We start from the raw sequence: 24635 nt of genomic DNA on the forward strand, positions 1-24635 counted from the left end.
TCTCCATCGATGGTGTAGCCACAGACGCAACATGACAACCAGCACCGCAAGCAAAAGCTTGGCCCGAAGAAGACCACCTCATGGAGAAGCTTCGCAGTTCATCATTCCTTCGCACAGCATGACAATGAACTCTTGCACCTCATGGATGTCACGCGCGGGTCCACATGCATCATGAGCTCTTACAGCGGTCAGCCATGGATGAAATGAGCGGCTGCAGCGATGAAAAGAGAATAGGAATTGAGATCTAATACTTTGGAAAGAAGAGTCTCTTCCTCTCGTATTGTTTTTGGTGGCTCAATCAATGATGGGTTTCTTTATTTATGTTGATACTGGTAGATCCATCTTTATCATCAAAAACCTATACATTTCTGCAGTCCAAAATTTTTAGATCAATCAAATTATCCATCGCAAAGGTTGAATCAACATAAACGTTCATCGATATGAGTTCAGAGTGTCATGTAAGGTTCAACAAAGCAATCGATATTTCATGATCAAATGTGTAGTACTACTTGTAATAGCGGTCTTTATATCTTAAAATATATGCTACATAATAATAAAGGGACTACAACCTCTACACACTACTAATAAAAAAGAAGTAATTATTAGATTATGATCGTTTGTTTTAAGCATTAAAAGCCTATAAAAAGTTTTTGTTTATTCTCTATCCATTTAACGAGAAAATATTCATTTCAAATGTTATCTGGACATTTAATAGATTGTAGCGCGTCTCCAAGTCACAGTCTTCGTAAAGATCATTGCCCATTGCAGGATTGTTTCTTTGGATAGTGTCGTTCAGATCATTGCAAAGCTTTCTGTCGAGCAAAACAAATTCCTCCATAATTGGCGAAGCCACAACGACAATTGGTGTAAAGCAGTGAGTGAGTCCATGGTCAGTTTTAGAACTTGTTTCTTCACTCGCTACTGCTCACCAAGAAGATGACACTGAAGTAGAAGAGTAAATTGTGCTTTGATATATATCACATGAAGGCATCTGTTTCTGCAAGGTTTCTAAGGAGTCTCTGTTCTGTTCTTTTTTGTTTCTCGACCTCTCAACACAGTCCATGGTTTATCCATAGTTCTTCTTCCTGACTGAGTCTCCTTGGAGTCAGAGAAACCTTGGTTAGGTGCTATCAGTACTAGTTTCCTGGGCCATGGAGTCCTTTAGATAAGCATCAATGTAGACTGGTTTCTTCTGATCTGACTAGTGACCCAAAATATATGGATTTAGATAGAGAAACATTGCCTACAAGATAAGATCAACTGATGTTGTCACTTGTCTTAATTTGTATTATGCAATTAAATATCAATCTTTGTCTCACTTCAATCATCCACATCAGAATTGAAGTTGGTCGTCAAATAAGGTTGTAGTCTGCAGAGAGTACATAGATTAAAATATTGAATCATGAACAGGGATGACATACATCTTATTTATGCTAAGGATCTCATATGGTGACTATTTTCCCCTAATATATCTCTCATGAAATTTTAGAAGCTAACTATATATTACCTCATATAATTAATCATCTTTATCATTCCGATTCTTACGCTTTCAAGAATTATATTGAGATTCCTATATTTTTAAAAATATTATTGACGAAAATATTATACATGCTTAGTGGTAAATCGAAGTGAGACAGAATTAGCAAGTGTTTAGTGATAAATCTTATAATATTTTCATCAGTAAAATCACGATATGAGAAAAATGAGATTAAATATTTTACTTTCATAAATAAAATTAAATATTAATCATATTATAAAAATAATCAATTAGGAGATAATATGTAATTAGTCCGAATTATAATTTTACAGTGAAAATGATCATAAAAACAACTTGATAAATTAAAAGAACCATATTATTCTTTTGATAATCCACTGGAATTGAACTTATTGCTCTCTATAGATTTCTCAGATGGTAATGTTAATGATAATCAAATATGATTAATCTGGTTGAATTGAGGCCTTTATGATGCGTGCCTAATATGATATCCAATGCATCCACGGTGACGGATGTAATAAACTCCTGACGCCTTTAGATTCGTGACGACGAAATCTAACGGTGGAAAACTTGTAACGTAATCCTCAAGCATATATTGCATACTTGATAATGTAATAACACAATTGTGCATATTTACACATGTCGTATTCGATTATTGTATATATACTTAAATGTAGTAATCGGTAAATTGTGCATAAAAGGTTTTATACGGAGTAGAAATTTCCTTAAGAAACAAGCAACGCAACGAAGCATGAAAAATTTCACGACTTGGGGAACGATCGAATGCGAGGGCGAGTGAGGTGCTGAGTCGACGTACGTCCCGTAACTAAAATCGCGACGATGTGTGTACTCTTCCCTCTCCGTGCTGTATTGTACGTCGAGCCGTTCCGGTCCGTTCGCTCTCTCTCTCTCTCTCTCTCTCTCTCTCTCTCTCTGTGCGCGCTTGGATCGGCGGCCCGCAACTATCAACCCTGGAAGAGTGCGGGGATGGGTAGCCACTTGGAGTTCTACTTTGAGGTGCTCCACATCCCCAAGCATTCCTCCCCTCAGGAAATCCGCACCGCCTACAGAGCCCTGGTCAAGAAATGGCACCCTGACAAACACCCTCCTTCCTCCCGCCCCGAAGTTGAGGCCAAGTTCAAAGGCATCTCCGACGCCTATAAGGTGCTCCTTCCTCGCATCCTCTCTCTACTATTGCCAAATTTGTCATCTTTCTTGTCATTTTTGTGTTTCGTCCCCTCTACTGATTTAGTTCTCCTTGGGTCATAATTGATGAGCAGGACAACAGAGCAATGGTTGGAGCGGAATCACCTGGACACCGGAGCCAGGAGCTGCAGAGACTGCGGAGAACGAGTCGTTCAGGAAGGGAGTTCAAGGATGCCTACTGGTGGACCAAGGCCGCCGTCTGTCGAGAGGAAGCTTGGATGCACGCTCGAGGAGCTCTGCCGCGGCTGCAAGAAGGAGGTCAAGTTCACGAGGGACATCGTCACCAACAATGGGTATACGCTCTGCTCTGCGATTTTGTTCTTATTTGTCGAGGAATTGCTGTGTGTTCAATACGAAGTAGAAATTGGAAAGATGCTAATTTTCACTGGCAGATAACTATTCATAACAGCCAGCCTTAAGACATATATGATATTGAAAAGTGGTAGGATAAGTGTATGAACAGATCATTTTTATTCACTAGACAACTTTTTTCTATTTTCCTGCTCCGGGCAATCAAATGTTTCTGAAAACCATAGTGTATGAACAGATCAAGCAATTCTGAGGGCCTAGGAAATTTCAATGCCTATGTGGTAGGATAAGTGTATAAACAAGGTAAATCATCTTCATTTAGAAGGTTCTACAAATGTTAGAAATGGTTAGGTCTTGAAGGAAAGTGTAGAAAACATGATGTGAAACAAGTAGATTACTTTGAGAGAAAAGTTAAAAGAAGTGGCTTTATGGTGACACATTTCATAAGGGGAAATTTGTTGGAATTGGTAGAACTAGATTGTCTTAGTTCCGCAGCTGATGCCCGGAAGTGGAACTAATTTTCAATCAATAAATTCTTCAACATCGTGCGTAGTTACCTGTTTGTCAAATAGTTGTATAAGATTGCCCGTTTCGATCCCTCGACACACATAATTTGTGTTTTAATCAGAAACATCAGCATGTTCGATCGTTGAGTGGTCCCACAAATGTAACATATAATCAAAAGTAAATCTTATCTGTGCAGTTTAGGAAGATTAACTATTCTTTTCAGTTTAATATTACTTGTTACACAGAGCATGGGTATCATATCTTTACAAAGTATTCAAGATTACAAAGTTCTTGGTCTACTTTGACCTGCACCTTCTAGTTTCTTAACCAATCAAGCATCTTACCGATCTGTGGTCCATCATACTTATATTTGTTCTCCCCTATAATTTATATGAGTTCAGCAGCGTTCCTAACCTCTTAGATCTTGTGGCACCAGATGAATTGGCTTGGGCCTACCTTATTGTGTAAGCTTGAAGGGTCTGCTTTACCGTCCGCAAGATCATTAAATTGGTACCCACATGCTGAAAACATGGAGTTGGTATCCAATTGTTTGTTCTGTGTCTTATCCACTGAGTGGTCCTGTGATTTGTTGGTAGGATCCCAGGAGTCGTGATTTCAAACATCTGGCTCCATGTAAAGATTATTTCACTTCTATCTGAAAGTTTTAGTCAAAGATCTTGAAAGTTGTCCACATTTATTTCTCTGATATTTTCCTCGGTGACAAGAATGCAAATGCACCAAATACTTGAAAACTTTTTCTGGTTAGGTATGAACTTTATACTATATCTTCTTCTACTTTGCTACCTGCAGCTTTGATCACCTGGATCTTCAAGATTCTAGCAATCTCTGACAGTATCTTGATTTGAGTGTTAACATGAATGTCAAACTTTCTCTGAGCCTTCTATTTTTCCTGTTGGCAGATTAATTGTTCCAAACAATCTGGATCAAGCCAGGATGGAAGAAAGGAACAAAGATAACATTTGAAGGCAAGGGGGATGAGCGACCAGGAAGCTTCCCTGCCGACATAGTCTTTGTAATATCACAAAAGGAGCACCCCAATTTCAAGAGGGTAGGCAATGACTTGGTTCTGAAAGCAGAGGTTCCTTTGGTGAATGCTCTTACAGGAATGGTCAGTCTCTTTCTGCCTTCCCACTGGGGAAAAGATGAGCTGCTCTTTCCAGGATGAGATCATTTATCCACTTTGTAAGAGGTAATCTATGAATAAAGTTCCACATTGTTTTCCCAAAGCAATTAAGCGTTGAGCAGCGATCAAGTGTCATGGAGCTCCTGAAGGGTGGCACCTGAACTCAACTTTAGATATGTTCTTCCTCCCACTTTCATCCTGTCGTAAATATATGAATCTTGTTCATAAATGTTTTCATGCATATAGAGATGATGGCCATGTAAAGGTGGTAAAGGCACTTGGCTGCATGTAGGACCGTTCCACATTCCAAGAATTCAGTACTCAGTGCTCTTTAGCTGAAACCATGGAGATATCTCTTGCTCTAGGTTATTGAGTGATTGATGAACCACTCAAAACCATATTGATGATGTTTTGTAGCCATCTCTTTCCTGTGGCACAAGAACATCTGCATCCTAACTTGATGCCTCAGTCATGATGCTTTCCCCTGTTGGTGAGCTCTGTTCAATGCTTTCCATGGGAGGAATGTCTGCCTTTCTTGTGTTCTTTCCCATCTGTTTGGATCCAAATGTGCTGCTTTTCTCCTCGGTTCCTTTTGCAATTTGTCCATGCGATGGCCTAAGCACTGAAGCAACCCACCAAAAGTAATAACCTTACTACTGAGCTAAAGTATACAAAATATATGAAACTCTTTGGAACTAAAGAAACTTTACCTCTATACTTTCCATAAGTCTAATATAGGTTAGAGAGCCTTTGCTTGCTTCTCCTATTCTCCTCTCCCTCTCCATCTCAGAACAAGTCTAGAGTTTTGAGGAGCGTTGTCACTTCTATTCTCCTCTCCCTCTCCATCTCAGAACAGGCCTGGAGTTTTGAGGAGCGTTGTCACAGCCCTGTTGTGTGGATCACCGCTAGAGAGAAGGACGCTTGATCTCCTTTACCCTCTCCTAAGGATCTGTAAAGAAACATGGATATACCGCTAGAGAGAAGGACGCTTGATCTCCTTTACCCTCTCCTAAGGATCTGTAAAGAAACATGGATATACGATCTTCCTTGATCTCCTTTACCCTCTCCTAAGGATCTGTAAAGAACTCTCCTAAGGATCTGTAAAGAAACAGGGATATACGATCTTCCTAGGTAACACAATCTACGCTTGATCTCCTTGACCCTCTCCTAAGAATCTGTAAAGAAACAGGGATATACGATCTTCCTAGATAACATAATCTACTAGTTTTAAGTTTCGCGGATATTCACAAAAACATATAACAGTTGAGAAGGCGTTATAACAATATGTCAGTTGTTATATTGAAACAGTGTTTGTCGGTGAAGCCTTCTCCTTCACCGCCTAATACATCATTTAGTTTAAGCGGAAGCAGAATCGTAATTAAATAAGACTTGGGCATAATTATAAAGACAGTCGCTTCGTGGCCCGACAACAGTCGCGACTTAGGATCCGACGGACGTTGTTGACGAGGCCGATCCCACTACCCACCTTCTCGGTTCTTTGTCGTGCGCCACGGTGGCCTGTCGGGGCGCAAGTGGTCGCTTGAATCGGAACACTGGGCAGCAGTCCTGGCATTAGAACAAGGATTTCACCTCACTCCCACTCGGCGCTCGCTTGCTTCCTCCTATAAAGCCGGCTTGCTCTTTCTTCCGTCTCCGTCTCATCTCGAAGCCGTCGGCCGAGGGTGAAAGCCCTCGCCATTCCGCTTAGTTCGGTAGAGATCTCCGGCCGGAGAGAGGTACTCGAAGATATCCTGCTTTTGCTACCCATGATTTCGTTTCCGTGCCATTTTTTTTTTTTGTGCTCTGGTCATCTTCATTGTAGATCTTTCCCTTTGCTCCTTTTCTCTTTTTCGTTTCGTTTTTCTTTCTCTTTTTTAGCTTGGTGTTTCTTTAGATCTGGCACGGATAATTGGCTATTTAAGTAAGATGCGAATCTTTTATCTGATATATCCAGCGTACTCTTATCCGCGTTGATTGATGTAGATTTGTTAGTTAGATCTCAACAAATGGGTTCGTTAATCATCAGTAATTATCTGGGAGTTCTCCAATTTGGATCTGCAACCTGTTCTAGAGATGAGACTCTAGAAAATTTGTCTTTTGGTCTTGAATGTTCTTATTGAGATGCTGAAGTGAAAATTTCTCAGATCTGTGAGTCGGTAACTTTAATCGGCCTCTCTTGCCTTTTTGTCGTCTAGAGGAGGTATTTTTAGAATAATTTATGACGATTATATACATGTTTCATTGGTTACTTACTAGCTGACTTACCGATCTGTAGTCATAAAGTGATGCTTCTATGAATGTTAGTATTGCCGTCACTTCTTTCTGGTTTGATCATCTATAAGTTGTGGCTTTGGTAAAAGCTTAACAAACATTTTGGTCTAAATTTTTGCAGTAGACAAATGAATATCGTAATTTCTCTTTATTGTCCCTTTCATGTACAAAATCTTTTCTTAATGTACCGAATGAGACATTTTGGTTTGGTATATTGCTAAAGAATGACCAATGAAAAATCAATTGGTGTTCGCAGACAAAATATTTGGATAAATTTACATGCAACAAACATGGCATTTGGGAGAAGCTCAAGGTTGGATGGCAGGGGGACATCCTCATTATGCTCGACAACTACAATTGTCGTGTTTGTTGCCCTTTGCTTAGTTGGAGTATGGATGATGACATCCTCAACGGTCATTCCTGTGGAGATGGCCGATACTCAATCTGAGACTAATGACAAAGTTGCTAAGTCCGATTCTAGGTCATTTGAGAATCGTTCGGGCGATGTCACCAATGATTCAACAAGCAGCGATGGCAATGACAATGAAAACAATGTTCCAAATGAAGCCTATTCTGCATCAGATAAAACAGCTGAAGTGCCAGTAGAGAAAACCAAAGTGAAGGATCTTCCAAAGGGAAGCAATGATTCTAAAAATGAGTTGGAAGATACTTCAAAAACTGGTACCTTTAGTGATGTCGATGGAGAAGGAGGAGGAGAAACAATCAAGGAGGCTGGAGACGTGGATCAGGAGATTGACACAGGTGACCAGGCAGATCGTCAAGACCAGAACATAGAGGACAGATCAAAGGAAGCTGAAAATGATGATGATACTAAAACGGATAAGAAATCAGAACAAGATGAGGTATCAGATGGCGGCAAAAATAAGGATGAAAACAATGAAGGTCCGGTAGAGGAGAAATTGGAGCAAAATGGAGACAAGAATACACCACAAGACTTCGACGACGGAAACAAAGAGGGGGATCAACCAAAGGACACAGGTGGCAATGAGGTCTTCCCATCTGGGGCCCAGTCAGAGCTTTTAAATGAAACCAATACCCAGAATGGTGCATGGTCTAGCCAGGCAGCAGAATCAAAGAACGAGAAGGAAGTGCAAATATTATCTTCACCTGATGGCCAAAATTTTGATTCCACCTGGAAACTCTGTAATGTCACTACTGGAGAAGATTACATTCCTTGTCTTGACAATGTGGCAGCCATTAAGAAGCTACACTTCACTGGGCATTATGAACACAGAGAGAGGCACTGCCCTGAAGAGCCACCAACCTGCCTTGTTCCTCTGCCAGATGGATACAGACTACCAGTGAGGTGGCCCAACAGTCGGGAAAAGGTATTCGTGTGGCCATTATTCTTTTTTCTGTCTATTAACTTCTTTCCATTGTAAGCTTTGGTTTCCTTGCTTTATGGTTTGCCGCAGATATGGTACAGCAATGTGCCACATACCAAGCTTGCAGAAGTGAAAGGACACCAAAATTGGGTGAAAGTTTCTGGAGAATATATCAATTTTCCAGGAGGCGGAACTCAGTTTATACATGGTGCACTTCATTATATTGATTTCATCCAGGAGGTACACAAGTTTTATTTACCAGTTTGGCCTTCATCAATACTAATATTACTCACCCTCCTGAGTGCTTGTTAATTTAATCCACTGGAATAGTCATACCTGTTTCCTGGTTGAACTTTTTCTCAGGTTATTACTTATCCTCTACTCTGCACTCCTTGTCACTATTAACCCTGCCAGTTCTGGTTGTTGAGACAATCCAAGTCACTCATACTGTTGTTTCTTGTGCTATTCCATTGACCTATTGGATTGTGCATGATGCATAATTTTGAATTTGAGACTTCTCTTGCAGATTCCTGCAGTTAATTCATGCTTGTTTCTTATTTGCTTACACTTGCTTAGTAACTTCACGTGGAATTATTAGGAGATAATAAAATGGAGTTGGATGTAAAAGTTCTGGATTTTTTTTCTTATTTCCTGCTATCTAGATTCCAGTAAGGTATAACCGTTTGTTAGGTTTTCTGGTTTTCTTACTGACTAGATTAGGTATTTGATGGAAACAATCTTCCTGAACACTATTCAATTTTCTTTTGAGAATAATTGCAGTCATTGCCTGATATAGCATGGGGAAAACGGAGCCGTGTTGTGCTGGATGTTGGCTGTGGTGTGGCTAGTTTTGGTGGTTATCTCTTTGATAGAGATGTTCTGACCATGTCATTTGCACCCAAAGATGAGCATGAGGCGCAAGTGCAGTTTGCTCTTGAGAGAGGCATTCCAGCTATATCAGCAGTCATGGGTAGCAAAAGACTTCCTTTCCCTAGTAAGGTCTTTGATGTTGTTCATTGTGCCCGGTGCAGAGTCCCATGGCATATTGAAGGTACTTGTGTTGATTAAGCTTGTTCTTTCTCTTATGCCATTGGATCTTTGATCTAAAAGTTGAGACCTATAGGTGGTATGCTTTTGTTGGAGCTGAATCGGTTGCTGCGTCCTGGTGGTTACTTTGTCTGGTCAGCAACTCCAGTTTACCGAACTGATCCAGAAGATGTTGGGATCTGGAAGGGTAGAAATCGTGGCTTATATTTATTCTAAGTTTGAAATAGGTTCAAAGGAAGGGCCTATATTGTTTGATTAGTAATCTCAAGGAATATTGCCAAATTATCTATGCCTTGCATTTTAAGTAATCAAATGACAGCTAGATTGAGTTAACAAATTTTCTGTATATTTCCTTATATCATAAATTTAACTCCTGAATTATCACAGTCTACATTGCATAAATTAGGGATTGATTGCACAATGCTGATGATACCTCATATCCATCTCTCTGGTAAACTATTTTAAGAAAATGTTTTTTGTGATCTTCTGCCTGAAAAAAAAAAAAGAACTGTGTTCTAGCATTTCACAAAGTGGAAGTTCCCTGTACTACTGACTTCTTTATCTTCTACTAGTATATGTTTTAATTGTTCAAACTATGAAAAATCACTTACATGGTGATATAATAGGCTTCAGCTAGTCATTTCTGTTTCACTTGTTGATGAAGTAGATATATAAAGGCAAACAGTCACCTGGCTTGTCTCTTAGTATATGTGTCAACAAAGTAAATAGGTTTAAACTGTCCTAACCCTCTTTTGGATGCCAGCCATGACTGCACTGACAACATCTATGTGCTGGGAGATGGTCAATAAAACAAGTGATGAACTGAACCAAGTTGGTTTAGCTATCTATAGAAAACCTATTGACAATAGATGCTACGAGAAAAGATCCGAAGATAATCCACGACTTTGCCAAGAATCCGATGATGCAGATGCAGCATGGTATGCTTTTTATTTTGGAGGGGCTCGGAATCCTTTACTTGTTTGGTTTCATCTATATGAAGTATGTATTTGCAGTTTTGGTGACATCTGCTGGCATGCAGGAATGTTCCACTCCAAGCATGTATGCACAAGGTGCCTCTAGATTCAGCTAGTCATGGGAGGATGTGGCCTGAGCAGTGGCCACAAAGGTTGGAGAAGGTGCCTCACTGGCTAAACAATTCTCAACCTGGGGTTTATGGTAAACCTGCACCAGAAGACTTTGTAGCAGACTATGAGCACTGGAAACGGGTTGTTAGCAAATCATATGTTGGTGGAATGGGAATTAACTGGTCTACTGTGAGAAATGTCATGGACATGAGATCTGTATATGGAGGGTAAGCACATGCTTATTTGTATTCTAGTTTAGCTTTGACAGGCATTATTCTTTTCCTGCTACAAGTTCTATATTTATTTATGAAATTCAAGTCGATTGTTGATCTTATCAACATAGGTGCAAACAACAGTGCAAATATTTTACAGTTTGCTTCACAACGACTGAGATTTCTGGTAGAAATTATTTAGTTGCATTTGATATGTGAGTTTTCTTCGATTGTGAGGATGCATGACAAAGCAAGATGTTTTAGGGTAACATGGTCTGGTTCAAACCGATATTCTAGTATATTAGTCCAAGTTGAAATTCATTGCCTATCAATGACCCATAAATCTTTGCATAGGTTAATTCTTCTAGAAAGTTCTACCATTGTTGTTATAATTTTTCATGTTGATTTGGTTGTTTAAGGCAAGTTCTTTCTTTCAAATGCTCAGCAACCCTATATGTTTAGAAACATGGCATGGATTCCTCATATTATGTTTTCTTCTCATATTTCCTGAATGTCTTCTCAAATTTTGGACTGTGCTTTATTCCATTTTCTAATGCATCCGGAGGCCTCACAGCAAATTGCAATGTATCACATTTTTTGTGTTTCCTATTAAAATTTTAACTTTTTTTTTTTTTCAAATTTTGGCAGGATATTATGCCTTAACATGCTTTCCTACATCTTCAGCTTATATCAATGCATTTATTTCTGTTGTCATTTTCAGCTTTGCTGCAGCTTTGCGAGATATGAACGTCTGGGTGATGAATATTGTCTCAATCGATTCACCAGATACACTCCCTGTTATTTATGAGAGGGGCTTGTTTGGAATGTATCATGATTGGTGTGAATCATTCAGCACCTACCCAAGAACATATGATCTTCTCCATGCCGACCATTTATTCTCTAAAATCAAGAAGAGGTACGAAAATTTCTTTTGCACTTCTTTGAATATGGATATTACTTATTTTATTTTTCTAGATGCTTGAACTAATTTTGTCTCAGTGGCATTCATCTTGTTGTTCATCTTAAAAGTTATTTTATTGCTTTTTTTTTATGCCCGTGGATGAAAGATGATATATATATAGACTTGAAGCGGATAGGATCTTCCTGTAAGTTAGATCTAACTGTAAAAATTACAGGTAAGTGTAACTGTAAATTTAAAACCACTAAATTGAAATGATGCAAAATGAGATTTAAGCTTGCTCATAAGTTACATCTAATCATTCAGCTCATCCTATAATTCACAGTAATCCTTGCAGTGGTTAGAAATCTCTCTCCTTGTCCATAGTTTCTGATGAATGAACTCTGGAGTTGTGAAAGTTCCGGACAAGTTAAAGAGGGCCTAAACTAATGTACGTTAATTTTATTAGGGCTTTTTTTTTATGACCTTAGTGAGTTTTGATATTTAGGCATATACTTTAACCCGGATAGTAACCTTTTTCTGATCATACTGATAATATTTGACTTACAACTATGGCATCTGGATGATCTGCTAACCCTAAATATAATTTTAAACAAAACTAAACATACAGGATAATAGAAAAAAACATCATGAAAAATTTCCAAGTCATAATCTCCAACTTGATAATAGTGATTATCGCGTAATTAGATTCGGAGAAATAAGATGCTTTATTAAAATTTTCTTCTCTAAAAGTTGGATGCATTCTAATCTAAAGGATTCCATCGGATGTGCTTGTGTGGTATCATAGACATTTTCATCCAAAATTCACCCAATAATTCCAATTACCAATCATGGTTCTGTCACATTTCCATTTTAGGTGCCAACTACGGCCTGTAATTGTTGAGGTCGACCGGATAACAAGGCCGGGAGGAAAGCTGATCGTGAGGGACGATGTTAACACAATCAGTGAAATAGAGACCACGGTTAAGTCTCTGCAATGGGAGATCCGGCTGACATATTCGAAGGACAATGAAGGCTTGTTGTGTGCCGAGAAGACAATGTGGCGGCCAAAACAGGTCGAGACGAGTATGCCGTAGAGAGTAGGTGTATGAATGCTGCCATTTCTGAGGGAGATGGGTATGGTATGGTTTTTGTCGTTATTTACATTTTCAAGAAGGGGAAAGAAAAAGTTGTGCAAGTTACTAATTTCATAATTAATTCTTCTCGAGGTCAAAGAAATTGTTCTGCTAGAGATTATCTAAGTGCCATTCTCATGTCGAGATGAATTGCCTTTAGATCTGAAGAGTCATATATATATATATATATATATATATATATATATATATATATATATATATATATTTGATATCTTGTTTAAAAGGAAGAATGAGTCAATTATTGTACTTTTTTTCTCCTTTTATTGCTCATAAAATGCATTACCCACGATGGGATGTGTTTTTGAGAGCTAATTATAGATTATTTTATATAGTTTGTTATCTTTAGTATTTAGGTCTTTATATTTTAAAAAATTATATTGATATCTCTATAATTACAAAATTACAAAAGGGAATATCTATGTTCATTTATCCTAATGTGATCGATTTTATTAATAGAAATATGAAGATAAAAATAATAATTTTAATATTTTAGTTGATGATGATGGACGATAATGTCATTGGGGTCACGAGTGGTTATTATGAATAAGGAAAGTGGCAACAAGAGGTGAGGGTTATTTTATATCTGTGTCGGGTCATAAGTGATTATTATGAATAAGGAAAGTGACAACAAGAGGTGAGGGTCGCTCTATATCTGTATCAATGCTGATGTAGCGATTGAGTAATGTTGCTCTTGCATCTATGTCGATACTGCGATTGAGTAATGTTGCTCTTGCATCTATGTCGATACTGATGTAGTGGTTGAGTGATGTCGCTCTTGTATCTGCAATAGCGTTAATGCAGATGTCGAGCGATGCTGCTTGGCAACTATATTAATACCGATATAGATGCAGAGTGACAAAATGGTCGCTTGACAATTATTTCTATGTCAATAGAGTAGCTCTTACCTCTTGTTATAATTCTTCTTATTCATAATAGTTATCCGTACCCTCTAGTAATATTGTCGTCGGTCACCACCGTCAATTGAAACATTAAAATTATTTTTTTATATTTTATTTTTCTATTTCTATTAGTAAAATCGAAGACGTTAAGATAAATAAACTTAGATGTTTCACTTTTATAATTATAGGGATACTAATATAATATTTTAAAATATAAGAATCAAGATACTAAAGATAATTAATTACATAGGATAATATGTTTTTATCGTGCAAAATGTAATTCAAAGTGAGCAAAGAGGCTGGAAAATTAATGAAGCAGGGTAAAGGCAAGGCATGGCAAAGGCCAAAAGGAGCTGACCTCACCCACCTTTCTCTTGGGCCAGCAGCCACTGCTGGCCTCCTACACTTGCCTCCAAAACCTACAGCATCAGCTTCTCCCCTCCGGGCGCCCAACCTCGCACAAGAACACTACAATGGAGGCAGTACATGTGTTGACCGCTAGAATACGGCACAGTGCCCCGTCCCACTTGAGACACTTGTTACTGCCGTGCCCACCATGGAGTTCGCTACGTCGTCGCTTATCAGATACCGGATCTGCTCCTGTAACTTCATGTGTTGGTCGCTTGTCATTTGTGGCGCCATCACGTCCACCTCTCCTCTTCCCACCTTGCAAATTCAACTCCTAATTCGAGATCCACGAACCAGTCCTAAAATGGAGACGATCGATGAACTAGAACGCATGGCGTCTATAGATTATTCGGTCTGTTGTGAGTTACAGTGGGTGGATGAGGGAGAAGGGGGATGATCAGGTGGACCGGAGAGGGGATGGGGAAGAGGAGGAGAGAAGCCAGTCGGTGAAGCTGTGGAGCGTCTTCATGTCGGCTCGGTAGTGGCGCTGCGTGAACTCCAACAGCTCCGCCCACGTGAAGTCCGGGTACAGCCTCGCGCCGCCGAGCTCCCCCGGCGGCGGCCGGACCACGCGGTCCTCCCTGGGGCAGAGGAAGAAGGCCAGCGACTTTCGTTGCCGGCGCCTGTTCACCACGGCCCGGTGCAGGCAGCTTTTGTACCTCCCGTTGGACAGTGCCTTGGTTCCCAAACAAAACCAAAATCAAAGGCACAGAAGCTATCAGAAATTGCAGGTGATTTCACTGTTGCAATAAGACAATGCAGATCTGTTTCTTTCTGCAAGATGACAAACCAGACAACCATGCTCCTGAATCTTTACATCTTGTGTGTCCTCTCATCTCTCTTTTAGTGGATTACTTTGCGGAAGAGTTAGTCAGAATGTTGAAGATGATGAGCTTGTGGCTGACATGATATGGCATGCAGCAAATCATCCTAAATATTGCTGCTAAATCTTGGATTTGATGCACTTCACCGACATGCCACACATGGATTCACTTCATCAAGGAAATTAAGGTTCCCAGCAGTGGAATTGTCTTCTAAGTACGTAATCTCAGTTTTGCAGTGTCTAAATTACCAAACATTTTATGTTGCATGTACACCTAATAGAAAGAGAACTTTTGAGTAATCAGTAGGCGCAGAGACAGCTCACGTACCATGAACGTATCACCGATGTTGATCACAAGGGCGTCGCGAATAGGCCGGACGGACCGCCATCTGTTGCCGTCGAACACCTCGAGCCCGTCCACTTGGTCCTGTCGAAGAATGGTGAGCGAGGTGGGATCGCAGTGTGGGCCGGTGCCGAGCGTCAGCTCCGGCTCCGGACATGGAGGGTAGTAGTTGCATCTCATTATCGACCGACTGTCCTCGAAGAAGTCTCTGTAGTGGGTTCTGTCCACTCCCAGGCTCATCGCCAGGAGCTCCATGATCACCAGAGATAGCTTCTTCATGGCCTCGCAGTATCTCTGGAAGACCAACCTAATCAAGCACCGAAGAGGTTAGAATGCGACGTGAATGGCAATGCCATTCCCTTTGGGTCTCGATGCATGTCGATTGTAGGGTAATCTAATGGCTCACCCCATCCTCTGGAAATCATTGCCCAAGGTGGACGTGAAGTAGTCGATAACGACGCGGTCGTCGCCGGCCTCATGATAGCCGAAGGAGAGGGTCTCCTTCCAGGGCAGCTCCGAGGAGAAGCGGTCGGCGTGAGCGCCGACGTAGCCCCACATGTTTCCGGGCTTCCTCCGGGCGCGTAACTTGTGGCAGAGCGGGAGCCCGAAGAACTCGTCCATGCAGCCAAGCGCGTCCCGGCCGAGCGACGCGTCCACGCCGTGGTTGGCGACTTGGAAGAAGCCGTGGGTGGAGCAGGCGGCCCTGACGCAGTCGACCGCCCGCGCCGTGGACGCTTCGTCGCCACGAAGAAAGCCATCGAGGTCTACGACAGGGGAGTCCAGCTCCTCGATGGCGGTCGGCCTGTCGCACTGAGGCCAGATGAAGGCCTTGGGGATGGTGGCTTGGTTCGGGAGGAGCGCAGAGCTGAAGACGACGCCGCCGGAGCCGGCTTCTCTCTCTTTATCGAGGGCCAAGGAAGGGCGCAGGACAACGGAGGTGGGGTTGCAGTCCATTGCGGAGGACACACCAGGGATTAGACCGCGTGTGGAGGGTGAGTGTGGGGGAAGGACAAGTGCAGGAGAGGAGACAAGAAGGAGATGAAGGCAGGAGGGGTGGGGTGGGGTGGGGTATTTGTAATGGAGGCAAGTGGAGAAGAAGACAAAGGAGGTGATAAAGGGTCGGCACTTGGTTTGGAAAGCATAGATTGGAAGGCAGTGCAGGGTTGGGAGGAGAAGGGGGAGTGGGAGGTGGGAAGGAAGAAAGGCCAATGCCGCCCATTGGTAAGGCCGAAGAGATCCGAGGGTTGGAGTCTTTTGGCAGGCAAACCAACAGCTGAAACAAAAGTGACGCCCCGCTCACAAGTCTCTAACGCCACATACAACACACACACACACACACACTCTATATCAAGATCTTATGGCACCTACTGATGATAATATTACTACTAGAGGATCAAAATATGGAATCTTATCGACTCATGTAAAGCGACTGCCTTCTCATAATCTTATCCATAAGCTATATATATATGTTTGCAGAGCCATCGTTAACTTACCTGCCTCGTGATTGGTGGAGATGATGTCCCGACTCAGATCTCATAAGTTAATTGGTCTATCAATTTCGTCCGATTCTAATCATTGATCAAAATAATTTTACACGGATTAATCATAACATTATACATTGTAGGATGGACTATGAAAATTCCTAATATTCCACATGATATTTATGATCTGATGACCCAATTGAATCGTTTGACATGATTTAAGTCAACTTTAAGTTGACCTAAACGTAAGGCAGACAGTTTGGTTCCCTTCAGTTGTCGGATATCATGTTAGAACAATCATTCAAAATAGCTCATAGTTGAGTTGAAATCAACTTTCTGCAAACCCTAGTCGAATCAATCCGTTCTCAATCATATAAAGCCCTGGTTGGGTTGGGTTAGCATCCCAGGGAAGAATCTGCAAAGTCAAGTACACAGCACTGGAAACCAAGATCAACTATGTCGAGCATGATTTATACCGCTAAAAGACATGGAGAAATCAAGTGACTTCCTCCTCGATCGCCATGCATGGCTCTTCGTGGTGCTCTCTCTCGCACCCACCATACCTGGCAGCTGTTGGCTTCTTGCTGCCTTGTTTGGTGAGATCCCAACTCGGAGCTTTAGCTTGCAATCACAACGACGACACATCAACTCATATCCTAAGATGAGTTTGTTTGTGGTGCCTCACGAATTGTTCTTGCCGAATAGAGACAAAGGGCCATCAGATTCCCATGTTGTGAGCTGATTGATGCACACAGCTCGTCGTGGGACTTGCGTCCGTAAACCTTTTGTGAAGACGAGGGCGTAGCCATCTGATGCGACCGCCGCGCTTGTCGGACCCTCGTAAAGTTTCCTCCGCCCATCAATGCCAAGTCTTGCCCTCTGTCCTCCGTTGCAGAGTCGGCTTGTCCTTCACGAACCTCTCTGCTCCTCGCTTTTCTCCTCCTTTTTCGCTTTTGTCCTCGATTCAGACATATCTTCCTCGTCTCGAACAGCTCTTCCATAATGATGGAGGTGGTGGTGGCTGTTCCTCGAGGTAAAAGAGTGCCTGCAGAGAGATGGACGGCAATAGTGGGATGCATGCTCGTTCCTTTTTATCGTTTCCGATCGGTGTGCCAGTAGCGTCGCGTGCAGTGGGACGGAATTGGCTTCTTTGTCGGCTTCACGTACGCCGGTGATTGAAGTAATCTCTTTCGCCGCTGCGCAGACACTTCTTCGAAGACTGCCAGTATGCACTGTTTAGGAGCTTTAACTTGCTGTTGATAGCAGAGAGTACCATGAGAGGTTGATGTGCTTCTGTTTGTACCTTTTGTCTTACCAATGGGTGTATAAAATCTGCACATCGTCCTTTTCTGCAAAGATCATTTAGAACTAAAGATAGAGGAGGAAGATGCATTCATATCTCCTGCCTGAGGACAATGGAGAGAGCTTGCCACAGCATCACCTGGAGAGGAAAGAACAGGACTACAAAATGAGCTTCTCAAGATTAATACACGCAGTCTTATCCCTTCAAACAAAGCGATCACTATGAATTCAGACAAATCATACAAAATATTCTATTTCTTTCTTCCCACCCTTTTCATTTTCATGGAGAACAATTGAACTCTGCCTTTGGCAGTAAACCATATGAGTGGTCTGCTTCAATCTCACTGTTTTCACTCCACTGACAATAAGTATAAGTTTGTTCTGCTAGAAAGATGTTCTCAAGTTGGATCACTACTTGTCTCAAAAATGCAAATGTGTTGTTACAGTCTTGAGGATGAGATTATCTGATTGTTTATCTATTTTTGCTGATGACTAAACTTGCAGGTTCTCTGCTTTCTCTCTTCTTCTCTGGTGGAATGATGTTAAAGACCATCATACATGATCAACCTGTATACTTGCGTGAACCAACTCATGCAGCAATGAGTGGAATCACAAGATCTCGCCCAAACACAGCATTGTTTCCCAGCAATAAGTCGAATCACAACAAAATGGTGACTGGCATGCTCCCAATTCTACTTAGTGGTGCTGCTACAGATGGTGTTTAGGAGTGCCAACAAGCTGAGCTTGATGGAGCTTTTCCTGGTCCCAACTCTGTGGAAATCAATCCCATGTCTAAATTCTTGATTGAGCTTGGTTCATTAAGCGTAAATGAACTCGGTTTATTTGGAATTTAACTATAATTTCTTCAAACACTCACACACACACACAACAACAACAACTATAATTTCTTGAGTGTGCTATGGCATATGTTCTCTTGCATCAACTTGCTTTTGCAAAGGATTGTATGTTGATTTTGTATCTTCTCTAAGATGGAGGAGGTAGCTCTCAAGTGTTTGGTTAGCCAAGTTGACATTCTACTTCTTTTTATTATTACTCTGTCAAACCAATCTTAGTCAAAGATTAATGATCTATCAAAGATCTTTGAAATTTCAGATATGTGATTGCCTTTAATTAGCTACTATTAGTTAATGTCTCTTTGCTACTTTTGTTTAATTTGAGAATGCTAGCTGGATTTTTGACAAGGGTTCAGGCTTTTGTAAACAATTTCTCCAATGTCATCTTCTAATCCATTCATCCAATCCAAGTATATTGATTGATATAAGGGTAGCTGTATCTGGTTATCAATTCAAATATAAGATAGAGATACATCAAGATCATAAGTTGACATACATTATTAATGCAGAAATTAAATTTATTTCTCATATTATGTATGAGATCATAATTATTATTTGAGATATGGGAACATTCATCTTAAATATTTAATATTATTAAACTATCTATCTATCTATCTATCTATCTATCTAAATTGCTTCTTTAACATTCTTGAAGTACCCCATGATCATACCACTCTGGGATTTTAATGCTACTCTCATGAAAATTTACTGTGCCATAAAGCCTCATGCCAAGAACACAAGTCCTCTCAGGTTTACGTGGGTTAAGTACTGTCACATGAAGGGCACAGCCATTACTCTCCCATGCAAACGCAACTGTTTCCACTTTGCACACCCACCTCAAGAATTAATGGCGTTCCTCTATATATGTCGGCATCTCAGCTTCACTGCTCCTTCACCTCCATACCTCAAACCATGGGCACCTGTGTTAGCAAATGTTTTACGGGTCCTCTAAACAACGTTGATTCTGATCATGTGGAAGAGAAGCTTGTCATCTCTGAATCTTCTCCTCCGGCCAATCCCCTCCCCGCTGATCTGATACGCAAAACAGAAGTCGTCGCCATCTCCTCCTCTTGTTCTTCTTCATCGTCTTCTACTACCTCTGTTTCTTCTCCTAATCCTTCGACTTCACCATCATTTTCTCCTTCATCTTCTTCTTCTCCGATTGCTGACTGTTCCCCTCAAACTCCACCTCGACCGAAGGCAACCTCGTTGACGAAGGGAAAGTTGCGCATAGTCACGGTTGACCGGGAAAAGCATGTACCTGTGGATCTTCAGGTCATCAGACGTCCCATCCGACGACCACCGAAGCTGCCCGTCGCTAGAAGTAACCCATCGATTCCGGCCAAGAGATTTCGTTCAAGCTCGCCGGCGTCCGTTGCTGAAAGGAGGAGCGTCACGGCAGAACGTGGCCCCACGGCGACTCTCACGAGCAGAGTTAGAACGAGCTCCTCACCGAAGCTGCGTAGATCACGAAGCTTGGTCGGAGGTCACGGTGCTGCGCAGCACACTGCCGTGAAGAAGAACGTCCGACCTTCAACCCCTGGCAACTCGTCAAGCCAACGGATCTCAAGCATGGGGAAGAAGACCTGTTTGCATCAAATCCGCCAACCTCAGCTGGGTCAGATCGGAAGCAGGGAAGCTTTTCCTGGACACGTCTCCATGGTTCCTCCCATGGAGGACCTAAACAACCCTCTGATTTCTATGGACTGCTTCATCTTTCTTTAGTACAAGGCATTTAAGGCTTCTTTTCTTAGGGTTATCGTTCTTGTGCTCGTACAACTTAGGGTTTCTTTCACGGGTTATCCTTGATGTTCTTGTGCAATTTGAAGTCGTCCTTAACTGTGTGGGTAGGGTTCGTCATAATCTAGACTTGTACTATGATCACTTTGTTGTTAGATCGTGAAGAAAAGAAGCAATATTTAGATCCAAAATATTGGATGCAAACACGTCTAATCGCATGCCTCTCATCAAAGAATAGGAAAACATGTTTGACAAGGTTTTACAAGTGTGACATTTCTAAGCAAGATAAAAATATATCCTTAGAAATTCACAAAAATATTTTAAAGATAAAAAAAGGAGTATAAATGGTAAACACATATGCCTCTAAATATTAATCCTCCATATATGTATCATTGAATTTGAAAAAAGTATTAGTTTTTAAGTACCTATAATAACACTTTCATATTATTTGACTTTTTTTTTCAAACTTAAATTACCTATGCTAATTTTTAAATAACTATAATAATAATCTTTCCCGTAGAGAAGCCAAGGGCTCAGGACTCTCCTTTTAGCGTTAATATAATATGTTAATATTTTATCGGTTCGTCATTAGTGTAACTGATAGACTCGTGATAAATTATCCACTTTGAATAATGGGTATACTCATACGATTTTATCCTTTCGAAACTTCAAAAAAAAAAAGAAAACACGGATGACTGAACTTACGATACATTGGTTCTCTATTAGGTAATAATTAATTAATAATAATATATAAATCATATATATATATATATATATATAATTTTTATCAAAAAATAATATAAATAATTACAGACCAGCAAAGAATCATTTTCTTTTATATCATATAAAAAATGATTAAAAGCATAAATACATTTAAACTGGTGCCAGCCTGGATATTCATTTTGGGAGTTGGGACTTAGCAACTACATTAAGATACACTACTGACAGATAATTCTGTGCTATCATTCTCACCAACACTGCGCACCGAAAGCAGCAAACCGCACAATCGATGGTTACGTTCCATCAGTCGAGGATGAAATCGAGTCAGTCAAGAATCGGAATCATAGCCGGTCAATGAATCCACGATTCTGAATTGATTTGATGATTCGATTTTAGTGTTTTATATATATATATATATATATATATATATATATATATATATATATATATATATATATATATATATCTGCGTAAAATATATGAGGGATGATGATGATGATGTTAATGGAATAATATATTATTACTGTTTTATTATCATTTATTTTATTTCCATATTGCTTCTTGTCTTCCTTCTGTTTCGTCTGTTTCGTGGCTTCTGTTGGTGTGTGGAGGTGCCGAGAAGGAAAAGGGGAGAAGGGAGAGGAGGAGGGCGGAGATCTTCGGATCATCATGTGGTGCCAATCGTGCCGGGAGGAGTACGAGGAGAGGGACGCGGGAACGTGCAAGGAGTGCTATGAAGAGGCCAGCGAGACGGAGGAGGAGCTGAAGCGCGAGATCGACGACCTCAAGTCCAAGGTCGCCTTCCTCCGCCTCGCCTCCCCCCACGACCTCGTCTCCACCACCGACCTCGTCCTCCACGCCTCCTCCTCTACCTCCCCTTCCTCTCCCTCCAATCCGAATTCCTCACTCTGCACCACCCCCGCCGTCCCCGCCCACCGCGCCGTCCTCGTGAGCGCTCTCCCCTCCTTTCTCCATCTTAGGTTATCTTTCTTTTGCATGATCTAGCGATGGGTCGGTAAATGTTTGCGTCTTTTGCTTGATTTGCTTGGAAATTTTCATGATGTGATTAGGGTTTATTCTCTATGTGAACTGTAGAAAACATCGTGAACTTCGATTTCACTAGTTCGGATATTGTAGAAGTTATGTATGAACTCGAGATGATGATCCACCATGACATAGTGTTGGGTTTTTGAGAAGCAGCAGGAATGTTCTTCTTGCAGGTCACTTGCTTGATACTGATATAGAGATATATCAACTCCACCTTGTACTAGAATGCTTATACATGTGTATAGAGAGCGTGTAATGTGCAAACTTATTGGATACCTAATCCATGGTAGCGTGCAAGATGCTCAAGATTTACTCGATATTGTCAAATTGTGATGGGTTCATTTAGTATTTCTGATCTCATGAATCTTGCACTTATTGTTGATTGGTTTGTCACTTAATGTTCCTCTTTTGTATATTATTCAGTCCCCCTTCTCCTAGCCATTTATCAATACCTGATTTGATATGCCTTTGTCTCCTTGAAATGTCGAAGCAAATGGGGATAAATTACTTTTGATGAGTTGCTCCTGAATTTCTACTTTCTTTATGTTTTTCTCTTAACTTCTTCTCCATGTGCATTTGATTTCTCACTGTTGCTGCCTGCAATTTGTGTTTACATCTAATCTTTTTGAGGTTTCACCAAAAGAATTTTACCAAAAATGCACCAGATCTTCTATGAACCAGGGAGGTAATCAGATATTTTGAACTAGCAATCAAATGCATAACACTTTGGGATGGAAATAGTTCAGAGACCCTATAAGTCCATTCTCAAACACACCTGCCTAAGGAATGTCTTTGTTGTATTGCAAATGCACATGATTTGTATCTCCAGGAGATGGTCGAACATAAAGCCATATATCTGTCTGAAAGAGTTGTTCTTTTGTTAAATGAGATGACTTCGAATTAAATTTCATACGTTTCTTTTGATACATGAGATGACTTGAATTCAGTTTCATCCGATCTTATAATTAATTACATTATACTTTGATACTCTAAGGTTACATTAAAATTTTCCTTTTCTCTTTATCAAGCGAAGCAATCATTATTGAACTAAATTCCACATGTCTTTTCCCAGGTAGTATCTGTATGTGTTCCTCTATACAAGTTAGATTTCTAGATAGGCACTCAACAAAATAAACTTGATTTGGAATATAATCAGCTATGTCCTTTAATTGGGCCTATATGGTATCCCAAAAGGTTGACAATGGTTTAATGGTCATATAAGCCGAACAAAACATTCAGCATCGATATCTACTCTTTTTTTTTGTGTGTGGTAAGAGAAATATAATTCGTAGGCCAACCAAATTGATAAGCTGGTTCATTGATGTTCTGATGGATGCTCCCTGAATTGTTGGGCAAGTTTTATATGGAAATTTTTTTCAATAACGTGGTTACTTTTTTCTGTTATCCTCTTGTAGATTAGCAGGTCTCCTGTTTTCAAGGCAATGCTGGAGAATGAGATGGAGGAGAGCAGGAGCGGCATAATTAAAATCTATGACGTCTCTTATGATGTTCTTCGGTCCTTTGTCCACTACTTGTACACGGCAGAAGTGCTCCTTGATGAACATATGGCTTGTGACCTCTTGATCTTGGCTGAGAAATACCAAGTGAAGCATCTGAAGATCTTCTGTGAGAAGTTCATGACATCCAAAGTGAACAGTGAGAATGCCGTTGCAAGTTATGCCTTCGCCCATCGGCATAACGCCAAGCAACTGCTCGAGGCCTCCTTGTCACTGATAATGGACAACATGGCCACACTGACAGAACGCGAAGAGTACAAGGAACTTGTGGAGAAGGACCCACGGCTTGTGGTGGAGATTTATGAAGCCTACCTCACTAGGCAGGTCAATACAGCGGCCAAGGATTTAACGTTGCAACCATAGGATGTAGAAACTGCAACCAGGAAAGACGAAAGTGTTCGGTTCAAGTATTAATTGCTTTTGAGGAAAATGTTATGAACATTTTGTTGATTTATATTCATCGATGGTTCTCTCGAGCTGCTTTTTGTGACACTCTTGAAGTTGTATCGATGTTGTGCTGCTTGTGGCCCCATGACAAATGTCTTTTGGCCATTGCTTCTGTTAGGGATAATGCCTGCAAACAGGTGCTTGTACCTTCTCTTTGAAGATAATTTATTAACCTTTGAGACATTCATGGTGTTATAATTCCTCCATCCTTAAGCTGATTACATATTGCTCTGTGCATGATCTGGACTTTTAGTGGAAGATGAAAGATGAACAAGTAAATAATGGTCATGTAAATATTAGGCCATGGAAATAATAGGTCATCTTGTGGGTATTAGATTGTGGCATAAAGATTCCTATGGATTTGCACAGGGAAATAA

At 40.7% G+C, this 24635-nt stretch overlaps 4 protein-coding genes across 5 annotated transcripts; 3 read left to right on the forward strand and 1 right to left on the reverse strand.

Annotated features, from left to right (window-relative positions):
- The first annotated feature begins 2385 nt into the window (after positions 1-2385).
- Positions 2386-4645, forward strand: LOC135620256 (uncharacterized). Its single transcript, XM_065123083.1, has 3 exons — positions 2386-2659; positions 2776-2994; positions 4438-4645. The coding sequence occupies exons 1-3, from the start codon at positions 2483-2485 to the stop codon at positions 4492-4494; spliced, it is 453 nt and encodes a 150-aa protein (XP_064979155.1). The 5' UTR covers positions 2386-2482; the 3' UTR covers positions 4495-4645.
- A 1604-nt stretch (positions 4646-6249) lies between these two features.
- On the forward strand, positions 6250-12782 carry LOC103995687 (probable methyltransferase PMT24). 2 transcript variants are annotated; one of them, XM_009416337.3, is made up of 9 exons: positions 6250-6397; positions 7189-8281; positions 8369-8518; positions 9059-9329; positions 9402-9512; positions 10089-10263; positions 10365-10637; positions 11344-11538; positions 12398-12782. In XM_009416337.3, the coding sequence occupies exons 2-9, from the start codon at positions 7223-7225 to the stop codon at positions 12615-12617; spliced, it is 2454 nt and encodes an 817-aa protein (XP_009414612.2). In that variant the 5' UTR covers positions 6250-6397; positions 7189-7222; the 3' UTR covers positions 12618-12782. The 2 variants fall into 2 exon arrangements, with proteins under 2 accessions (XP_009414612.2, XP_064979153.1); XM_065123081.1 differs by lacking the exon at positions 9402-9512 and having other exon boundaries at positions 6259-6397.
- Positions 12783-14155: 1373 nt separating this feature from the next.
- LOC135620255 (gibberellin 20 oxidase 2-like) lies at positions 14156-16120 on the reverse strand. Its single transcript, XM_065123082.1, has 3 exons — positions 15557-16120; positions 15136-15457; positions 14156-14660 (listed from the first exon to the last, which is right to left on the reverse strand). The coding sequence occupies exons 1-3, from the start codon at positions 16102-16104 to the stop codon at positions 14382-14384; spliced, it is 1149 nt and encodes a 382-aa protein (XP_064979154.1). The 5' UTR covers positions 16105-16120; the 3' UTR covers positions 14156-14381.
- Positions 16121-21819: 5699 nt separating this feature from the next.
- LOC135620257 (BTB/POZ domain-containing protein At4g08455-like) lies at positions 21820-24441 on the forward strand. The gene is made up of 2 exons (XM_065123084.1): positions 21820-22195; positions 23710-24441. The coding sequence occupies exons 1-2, from the start codon at positions 21917-21919 to the stop codon at positions 24172-24174; spliced, it is 744 nt and encodes a 247-aa protein (XP_064979156.1). The 5' UTR covers positions 21820-21916; the 3' UTR covers positions 24175-24441.
- Positions 24442-24635: the final 194 nt, after the last annotated feature.

This window comes from Musa acuminata, chromosome BXJ2-8, assembly GCF_036884655.1.
Source record: "Musa acuminata AAA Group cultivar baxijiao chromosome BXJ2-8, Cavendish_Baxijiao_AAA, whole genome shotgun sequence".
Classification (NCBI taxonomy): Eukaryota; Viridiplantae; Streptophyta; class Magnoliopsida; order Zingiberales; family Musaceae; genus Musa; species Musa acuminata.